General features: G+C 28.9%; 1 protein-coding gene across 1 annotated transcript; it reads right to left on the reverse strand.

Annotated features, from left to right (window-relative positions):
• Window positions 1-9,617: 9,617 nt before the first annotated feature.
• On the reverse strand, window positions 9,618-10,804 carry LOC111906856 (inorganic pyrophosphatase 2). The gene is made up of 4 exons (XM_023902632.3): window positions 10,619-10,804; window positions 10,417-10,538; window positions 10,128-10,329; window positions 9,618-10,035 (listed from the first exon to the last, which is right to left on the reverse strand). The coding sequence occupies exons 1-4, from the start codon at window positions 10,754-10,756 to the stop codon at window positions 9,688-9,690; spliced, it is 810 nt and encodes a 269-aa protein (XP_023758400.1). The 5' UTR covers window positions 10,757-10,804; the 3' UTR covers window positions 9,618-9,687.
• Between the last annotated feature and the right edge of the window lie 204 nt (window positions 10,805-11,008).

Here is an 11,008-nt window from a genome sequence, read left to right on the forward strand (position 1 = left end):
ATTACAAAATTAACCTTTAAAGCTTTTCTATCAAAAAAATTTCAAAACCTTTTAAAACTATTTAGGTAAAACAAAATGCATTCATATCAGTAAATTTATTAAAAAAAAGTCAGTGAAGGTAAGTTTCTCATTACATTCTGTAGTAACCATAACCATTACTCAATAGATGAAAGTATGTTGCTATAATATGGAAAGATATAAAGTATATTGTTATTTTGTGGATCCTAATCTACTACTGATTTCTAAAACCATACACCATGCCTCTTAACAATCAAGTCATATTAATGTATTTTTAAATTTTAGACGGATTTTACCATGCATTTTCTGAAATGACAATAATGCCATTAACCTTTTTTTTTGTGTAATGTCATAAGGAATTTTAACATAATAAAAGCTAAGAAAAACATGATTCATAACTTCCTATCTGTCTTACATATTGATACACATAAAGCCCTAATCATATTCTATGATTTTATATTACATTTTCACTAAAGGACAATACTGCCCTTAAGTATTTTGTAATGCTAGACGGAAAATTTACCTAATAAAAGCCAACATAACCTGTTCAAATTTTACTGCCTAACACATCTAAATGATGAAGTATGCTACAAATCTAAAAAAAATCCCATAAATAAAAGTATGTTGCTGTAATATGGAAGAAAGATATAAAGTATATTGTTATTTTGTGGATCCTAATGTACTACTGATTTCTAAAACCATACACCATGCCTCATAATAATCAAGTCATATTAATGTATTTTTAAATTTTAGACGGATTATACCATGCATTTTCTGAAATGACAATAATGCTACTAACCTTTTTTTTTTGTAATGTTACAAGGAATATTACCTAATAAAAGCTAAGAAAAAATGATTCATAACTTCCTATCTATCTTACATTTTGATACACATAAACCCCTAATCATATTCTATGATTTTATATTGCATTTTCACTAAAGGACAATAACCTGTTCAAATTTTACTGTCTAACACATTAAATGATAAATTATGCTACAAATCTAAAAAAATAATCCCATACAACAACCCTAATCGGGTAAATAATAAAATATGCTATGTTTACTATTGATTTCTAAAACCATACAACATGCCTCTGAACAATCAAGTCAACCACGGGTCATGTTAATTGTTGTTTTCTTACAACCGTTTTATAAATGGTAAATGCATTAAATTATCGCTATTATTAAATATATGATAACTGCTTCCACTGAGTTGAACAATTATATAAGTAGTGTATCTAAGAAAATTTTGTTTACAATTTTACATTGACATTCGAGGAGTCTGGAATACTTAGTTACTAATCAAATAGTTAGTTTCAAATTTACCTTTTTAGAATATAATTTTCCATTTCAATTACATATAAAGTATGTTAAAGGTCGATGAATTTTGGATTTCCATTTCAGTAAATGCCTTCTTGTGATGCCTCCAAAACGGCAACGTATGACTTCTACTTCCAATACAATAATCCCCTGCCGTTCACGTAGGAGTTCACTTTTAGTGGAGATATCAGCGTTACCTTTTTATTATGACCGTGGGAATTGTTCTTGTGTATGTGAGTATTGTGGGGCTTTTTTTGGAATCATGAGAGTATTGTATTTATCCCGGGCCAATCATCCATGATATACAAAATGTTGTAAGTCGGGTAATGTTGTTCTTCCTTACCGTCTTCGTTCGCATGATGTGCTTACGTAGTTCTACGAAGATGATCACTTTATGCATAACATAAGAGCATATAATTCCATGTTCTCTATGACTTCTTTTAGTGAAAACGAAGATGAATCAATCAACAAAGGTCGTGCGTCATATGTGTTTAAGGTTAGTGGTCAGATTTACCATTGGATAGGATCCATTTATCCTAAAGACGTTCATCAACCTCGTTTTATTCAATTGTATATGTGTGATATCGAAAATGAGGTTGCTGATAGACTTCATTCTTTTCATGGTGAGGGAGAAGTACTTTTATCTGCAGATGTTGTAGATTCATTAAGTTATATGTTACACATACATAATGAGTATGTTCATACATTGAAGACTGCGACAGAAATAGCTCAGTCAATAAATTTAGATGCATATGGTGTACGTTTATTTGGTGCTGTACCAGACATAAGATATGGGCCATCGGCCCCTGGAAGTTTAGGTTGTATTGTTTGTGGTGATGATGTTACTAGGGCTGTCTATGACATTGTTGTCTATTCAAAGTCTGGGTCACCTCGACGAATCAGTAAGCTTTATCCGACTTATATGCCTTTGCAGTATCCATTACTATTCCCGTACGGTGAAGAAGGATGGTCTACCCCCTTGCATCTACGTACTGACTCTAATAGAAGTTTAACAAATAATATGTATTACAATTATCAAATTATCAAATAACATTTACTTTTCAATTTGTTGTTTTTAGTGTGTTTATTGTTCATGCTTATATTCGTGTGGCTGAGAAATGTTGGTATCTATTAGAGCATTCTTTTGTTCATGTCGTACAGAATAACAAGTTTATTCTAGGTTGCAAAAGCAATACCTTTACGAACTACTTCGAGTAAACTTCATGAATATTAGAGTTTCACAATATACCTTTGTAACATTCACTCTTTCATCCATCTATGTTGACGTTTCAAACAATTTCTCGTCCATAATTCAGGATTCAATTTTCGTCATCAAACGTTCGCCACTAACTAACCCGTGGTTCACCACGGGCTTATACACTAGTTCATATTAAAATTTAAATACATATTTGAAATTTTAAAACACAATAACGTATTTTACAAAAACTTATAACTATGTATTATAAATATAATCTTATTTTTTAATATTATTGTAATAAAAGAAATATAGATTGTATATTTGTTAAAACCAAATTAATAGAAGGGCTGTTTTGACAATTTATATAGGTTAGAAGAATGAAATATATTTTTTGGGGATAAAAATTAGGTAAAAAATGGAGTAGGACCGGAGATAAAACACTATTTACCTTATTTTTTACTCCATTTTCAATAGAAAAAATGAAAGTGTGTTAAAGATGATCTTATAGCATATACTTTAGGACTCATGTAATTAAATGTCTTTGGGGTTTCTATGTGTTTAAGGTATATCAAACAGTGGTGAGGCTTGTGCAAGTGAAGGTGGGTCACTTGACCCACCTAAACAAAAAAATTGTGTAACAAGTAATTAATAAAAATATTGTGACCTACCTTAAAATTTATAGATGATCCATCTTAATTTATTTGTAATGTACTTTTAGCCCATCTTTTGTATTTCAATGGTTCACTTTTAGTTTATTTCAAATATTGTCTATCAAAAATTAACCCAATACCTTTTAAAATTAAAGAAAGAAAATACAAATTGAATGCGAATTGTCCATTTGTTTCTAGCAAATACACACAACGCAATGAAAAAAATCACAAGGAATGGTTGAAGACCGAAGTCACTCCTATCAATCACTAGATCAGGCCGCCTGTCCGCCTCCCTCCGGCCACCGACAACCTCATATTACATTAGTCTTGGCCTACAGTCCACATTGCTTTCTTCTTCTCATCGAGTTTTAACTTTGAAGGTTCTCAATTGTGAACTTGTGATTGATAATGATTGCCTTCTACGATTTTACCCTTCTTCTAATCTTCGTCATAGTTACGAATAAATATAATGAAATCAAAAGTTCAAGACATAATCAATTTAATATGTAATCTCTAATCTTGGCACCAGTGATAAGAACATCTATTTTGACTTCTACACAATAGGTTTGTGTGGTAGGTTTTGTCACTTCATGTGGTATGTTTTAATATGGATTATCATTGATTCAATCAATCATGAAATCAATATAGTTTTATTTGATTGTTTTTGTTTCCCAACTTAGTTGATAGTTTAGTGCTATATATTGAAACAAAATGTTTTAGCTAGTATTAATAATGATACGATTGTGGACATATATCAAGATATTAGACCTCTTCGGGTACGATTGTAATATCTTTAAAAAGATTTCTTATATGAATCGACTAGTTACTAGTTTTTTTAGATATGTCATTTCTATTAGTTTCACTTAAATAGTGACCCACGTAGGTTGTTGTTCTAAACTCACCACTGATCTCAAAGCAATCATTACTCTTAGTATTAACATTATTTTAATATTTTTGGTGTAAAGTTTCTATCGTATTTTTTTTCTTGCACTAAATATGGTATTGTGAATGATATAATACCAAATTTAACATTAAAGTTACATCGGAGTAACTTTGGTCGTCAGTTTAATTTTTTTTATTTCTTTGATTGTTTCAACTTTAAGACCCCGTTTGATAGTTACTAACTGAGAAAGTGTTGATTCAGAAATGTCTGTCTGAGTAAGAAATTCTAAACGAGTGAGAAATCATGCTGTTTGATTGTACATCTAACTAAACGTGATGCAAAATGACCATTTTACCCTGATACGCTATTTATTTTTATGCAATAATAATAATAATAATAATAATAATAATAATAATAATAATAATAATAACTAGAATGCTTCAAATCAATGCTCTTTTGTGATTTCAAACCCTGCAATCAATGAAATTCAATATGTTCGTCAGTAAGTAGAATGACATTTTTACCCTCAAATTATTGATTTGCAGACAATAGATGATACATTGGTATTGGCATCAACAATAACATCTCTATTAATCACTTGAACAGATATATGTATGTGTTTAGGTATGAATAAAATCAGCAAATGCACATTCAACATCATACCGTGAAGTGAACAACAAATCACTTGGTTTCTCTTCAAAAAAAAACAAATCACTTGGAACAAATCATTTGAAAATTCAAAACTTTTATCCATTCTCAACAACGAAAGAGCTTTGAACAACAAAATAGATGCAAAAATCAAAACAACAACAATCGAAATAGCAAAAATCGAGAAGTAAAAGTCGAAACTTTTAGAGAAATAATGGTGGAAATCAGAACTATTGATGCAGAAATCGATGCTTCCTAGTCGATGATGGCAGGAATCGGAAGTATTTATGAGACGAGGAAAGAAAAATCGATGCTTACCTGATCAGAATCGGAACTATTGATGCAGAAATCGATGCTTGCTTGTCGGGGCTCGAACGGAGGAATGGTCTTTCTGGCCGGTAGTCGGACTGAGAAAGGGACGGCGGCGATGGAGATGCGACGGAGAGCTGTCAATGTTGGCGGCCAATTTTCCTTGCAGATATCTCTTTTTGGTCACGATGGGAAGAAAGCAAAGAGAGGGTATGTGTGTAATTTTTCCAGTCAACTATATTACAAAGTTTGACCGAGAAAATGATATGAGCGAGACGTTCTGATTGAGAAAGTTTCTATCAAACACATATTGTCTGACCGAGTCAACCCAAATCGCTGATTCGATGCGAGTCATATGGTAACAAACAGGGCTAAATCTATATGTTTTTAATTAATTTAAATGTATGGTCATATTTTAAATATAGTAATCTTACAAATATAAATTAAAATAACTTTTAACAATATAAGACATAACACATTCAAATTATGTTAAAGTTTGTGTGCACCCCTATTTATTATGCTATTCAAATGATCGAAAAAAATCTTAAAAAAGTCCAGAAATTTTGGTCATATTTATTAAAAAAATATGATTTTATTTTTTTAAATAGAAAATAACAAAATAAGGAAAACTTTACACATTTTAATTGGTCATTTATATCACATTGAAATATATAATACCATCGCAATAAGAACACAATAACACTATTATATGAATTCAATAATATTATGGTATAAATACAACGATATAAATAATTCTATCTGATCGGATTATCTAGATCAGATAAAGAACTTATAACACTATTATAATAATATTATAAGAAAAATATAATAGTATTATAATAAGATAATACTATATTGATTGGCTTTTGATTATCTAGATAAATATACAATATACAATAAAAATATTAATAAAATAATTGTTTTTATCTAATCTATACAATAAATATATAATAAAAATACTAATACAATAATATTCTTTTATCTAATCCATGTTATGTGCATCTAACATAGAAAATACTTTAAAGTTAAAAAAGTAATGATAATACTAGATTACAATAAAAAAATAGTAAGATAATGTTTTATGTATGATCCATATTATCTATATCTAGAATAGAAAATATGCAATAATATTATTTTTATTAGGCAGAAAAAATCAAATTAGATTACAATATGATAACATAATCAGATTAAATTACAATAAAAAGATTAAAATTAATTTAAACTGAAATAATAAAAAAGCTAATTTTAAGAAAACCTTTTAATTTTGATCATTATTCTAAAAAAACCTTTTAATTTATACTATGTTCTTTTTTTAGTTAACTACTCTGTACTGCCGTACTGGCTAAATTGTTAAAGGGATTAATTATGTCTTTAGGTTATAAACTATGGACGACAACGAAAATGATATTACTAATCCTAGTCTCATAACTGATTATAAAACGGTGTCCTAAATTGAATTTTGTCTAGTCGGGTATCCGGATAGTAATTACCCATTGTGTTCGTGAATACAGGCGAATATCTAGTATCACATGCATGTACGATATATCTTCATATATCACAATTTAGCCATTGAAAACTTTATTATCTAAAACTCCATCACAATCTCATCCAAATAACTTGATTTTTTAATAATTTCAAACATCAACAAGTATAATGTCTATCAAATCACCATACAAAATTAATAATATTTGAAATTTATGATAAACTAATCAAGATCATAACATAAATTTTAAAAACAATATCAATAATTTCCATTAAAAAAAGTAGTAATTACATAAAAAAAATTATATTTCTGATTAATATTCACATATAATATTATAATGTAATTTTGAAATGATATACGTTAATAATAAAAGATAAAGTGTTAGATTGAGTAATTGGATGTGTATAACCCTAATGTTTAAATCTGATTCCTTGTTTATTTTGCTATTAATTATACATTTGTAATTTTGCTCCAAATGTTTCAAGTTTTACTTCTTGTTTATCTCGTTCAACCCACATAAAATTTTGAGCGAAAATTGAGGTTTTAGGTGCTCAAGGATTTATACTTTGTTCTCTAATTTTTTTAGGGAATGAAAAGAAAGAATTATGAGGGATTAGGAAGAATAAACGTGTTCTTGGGTTTTTTTAGTGAAGAAAATGAAAGGATTTCTATGAATTAGAAAGGATAAATCTAACAAATTCCCCCCTCTAAACCATTGGGCTGATTATGAGGGAAAAGAAAGGATTGCAATGTAAAAGAGAGTGATTGCTATATAAAAATGTCATTTTCCTTTTATTTCCTTTCCTTCCATATTAAGCTAGAACATAAACTTTTCTTGGGTTTTTTTTTTCCTTGCAAGTAATTGATTTCCCTTCCCTTCTCTTTTTCTTTTTCTTCCATTTCTTTTCCTTAATTAAAAATTGAGCACGAGGCTTTAGGATTTTCATTTGTGGCTTCTGTTTAGATCTAGTGTATCGCAAATCAAATTTTCCTTTTGTTCATTTGAATATCCATCTTTATTTTGCTCCAAATATTTCAAGTTTGACTTTACTTCATCTTGGTCAAAAGCCATTGAAGATTGAGCGCTAAGAAGGCCACGATGGATAAAGAAAACGAGCGATGGAAGATGGAAGATGGAGTTGTAAGATTAGTGATGTAACGAGAATAAATTATAAAAGATTCGTCGAGAAAAAAAACCACATTAATGTTTCACTAGGGAAGATGAAGCACATCAAAGAAAAACCAATTGGGATCTCTTGTGATGGGTGTGGAAAATCTAACTTAATAAATAAAAATTATTTTTCCACATGTCTTATTATTATTATTTTTTTTCATTTTCTTAAATTCAAGAATTTATGATTATATATAGAAGGTTGTCATTATATTCATGTAAGATTATCATCTAATCTAACATAATAAAAGGAAAACATTTTTCCACATGTTTTCTTCTCTTTTATTTTGTTACATGGTTTTTTTTTTTTTTTTTTTTTTTTTTTTTTTTTTTTTTTTCATATTCTTATTTTCCACTTGTCATTTTTTAAGGTTTTTTATTTTCATACATTAAATTTCTAAAATTTACGATTATATATGCAAGGCTGTCAATATATTCATGTAAGGTTATCATCTAACCTAATAAATGAAAATCATTTTTCTATATGTCTTCTCCTTTATTTTGCCACATGACTTTTTTTTTGGTTTTTTTCTTTTTCTTATTTTCCACTTGTCAATTTTTAGGGTTTTCATTTTTTTACATTAAATTTCCAGAATTTACGATCATATATGGAAGGTTGTCATTATATTCATGTAAGGTTATCATATAATCTAACCTAATAAATGAAAAACATTTTTTCATATGTCTTCTTCTCCTTTATTTTGCTACATGACTTCTTTTTTTTTTTTTTTTTTTCATTTTCCACTTGTCATTTTTTAGGGTTTTACATTTTCTTACATTAAATTTTCAGAATTTACAATCATATATGGCAGGTTGTCATTATATTCATGTAAGGTTATCATCTAACCTAATAAATGATAATCATTTTTCCACAATTATTCTTCTTCTTTATTTTGCCACATGACTTTTTCTGTTTTTTTTTTCTTATTTTCCACTTGTCATTTTTAGGGGTTTTCGTTTTCTTACATTAAATTTCTCGAATTTACGATCATATATGGAATGGAAGGTTGTCATTATATTTATGTAAAGTTATCATCTAACCTAATAAATTAACATCATTTTTCCACATGTCTTTCTCCTTTATTTTGCCACATGGCTTTTTCTAGTTTTTTTTTTTATTTTTTTTATTTTTTTTATTTTTTTATTTTCCACTTGTCATTTTTTAAGGTTTTTTATTTTCTTACATTAAGTTTCCAGAATTTACGATTATATATGGAAGGTTGTCATTATATTCATGTAATGTTATCAATATATTAATTTGAGAATAAATTCACATAAATGTTACAAACATATTGTTTCATTTTCTTTTTTCAATTACTTTATAAAATGTTTAGTGTTTTCAATTATTATAGGGGCTTCAAGCCTAGTATAAAATACTAATTAAAAAATTGTTGAAGTTTTAGCTTTCTTATATCAGAACTCAAGACATATTTTTCTTTCATCTTTCATTTTCTTGTGCCACCTCGGCAACACCATATTTTTCCATTACTCTTACATCACTCTTCAAAACCCATAGAATGGTAAACTTCTATTTTCTCTTATTTTTAATTTTATTTAAAAAAATATATTGTTTACCAATATTATACTATTTTTTGTAGAAAATTAAAACCATACATTTTAATATATACTTTTAATAATTTTTTAGTATATATATAATTTAATTAAATACTGTAAAAATTAAAATAAAATTTAATTTTTTAGTTGTTGGTCAATAAGAGAATGAGAGATAGTGAGGGGAGTTTACCCTAAGGAAACCCTTCTCCTAAACCGCATCTAAGATATAGTGTTGTCTGGTACAGTTTCTTGTCCTAATCAGCAAACCACATGGTGAGAGGGAAACAAACCATGCGACCTTAAGTCTCTTTTATTTTGGCATCTATAATTTTGCTATAGAATAACAATAAAAACATAGATCAATAAGTTTAGCATTACTCCGTATAAACACAAGCCAAAAAACATTCATTATTTAAAAAGTATCAATAATCTTTAGATAGTTACATATGGATTTCTAAGGAACATAGAGAGGTTTAGGCAAAACTTCATGTGCAATTGTCTCAAACTTGCAATCAAACATTTGATTTGTGTTCTCATCTTCCATCAACATCATTTTCCCAATGAGTTGGAGAAGAACTCGCTCGAGGTCTTCTCCATCAGTCCATTCATGGACTTCAGCTTTTAGAAGTTTTCTGTTTTTGCATATCAAATCCCAAACAGGAAAATCTTTCCTCGGCATCATGCAATCATTTCCCCCAAGCTTTAGACTCGGGCAAAAATCACCCGCTCCATCTCCTAAATATATAATCCTTTTCTTTCCTTCTTTTGCTAACTCGGCTTGAATTCTTTCCACTATTTTACCCTATTAGATAAATTTTCAACGAAAAATATTAAAACATAAACTTAAGTGTTAGATTTAAATATTATAAAATTACCAGATAACTAAAAACCGACCTTGCACATGTTGGGAGGGCAAAGGGTGCAACCATGAGAGAAAACATGGAAATCATGGTACGGCAAAATCCTTAACTTTCTTTTGTCATCGACAAAACCCGGGTTCGTATTAATCTCTGAGAAACATTCACGTATCCCAAGATGCTTAAGTATAGTTTCTATATAGAACAAATTCGCATCACTTAACACCCTCAAATCACATCTGAAATAAATTCATTACATATAATTAGTCATTTTCATACCAAACAATAACTATTAAAAATCCAAACAAAAGAAAAAATAAAGTTACCCTAAAGCATATGCAGCTTTAATGGTAGGAACAACCCGAGGATGTATCGGGGTACGTTTAAGGACATTTTCAATATCTTCAATGCTCCTACCTTGCAAATGTAGCTCATTCATCATCTTATCCTGTTCAAAACGAATACTTTAAAGATAAAAAAAATATATAAATATTTATACGTATCTTGAAAAATAAAAAACTAAAATACCATAACGGAGTTCCATGGCATGGTGGGAAGAAGTTGGTTGAATAAATCGGTTGCACCCAACTCATCGACCACCCAATTGTCGCTATCAATGTCGATGATTGTTTTGTCGAAGTCAAAAATCACTACAATTCCTGACATTGTTGTTGAATAATGAATACAAGAAAAGAATGAGGATTTTGGTATAATAGTAAACTACGAGTACGTGAAAGTATTTATAGGAATTGAAAAAGTGGGATGTTTTTAAGATGCCAAAGGAATATTTATCGTGGGATTTGATCCGAGGCGTTGGTTTGTTGTCACGTGAGGATTGAAAAGTGATCCAAGGGTGGTTGTTTGTTAAAGTAGTTTAAAAAGGAATATACTGATTTTGGGAAATGCATATGACGAGGA

This window comes from Lactuca sativa, chromosome 4, assembly GCF_002870075.4.
Source record: "Lactuca sativa cultivar Salinas chromosome 4, Lsat_Salinas_v11, whole genome shotgun sequence".
Lineage (NCBI taxonomy): Eukaryota > Viridiplantae > Streptophyta > Magnoliopsida > Asterales > Asteraceae > Lactuca > Lactuca sativa.

What these genes read in the sequence shown, in the direction of transcription:
- LOC111906856 (XM_023902632.3), bottom strand. Translation starts at nt 10,756, where the DNA reads ATGTCAGGAATTGTAGTGATTTTTGACTTCGACAAAACAATCATCGAC. An exon ending in AAAGCTGCATATGCTTTAGG is followed by an intron (nt 10,330 to 10,416) that starts GTAACTTTATTT and finishes AATTTATTTCAG; the next exon opens with ATGTGATTTGAGGGTGTTAA. An exon ending in GCCCTCCCAACATGTGCAAG is followed by an intron (nt 10,036 to 10,127) that starts GTCGGTTTTTAG and finishes TTTATCTAATAG; the next exon opens with GGTAAAATAGTGGAAAGAAT.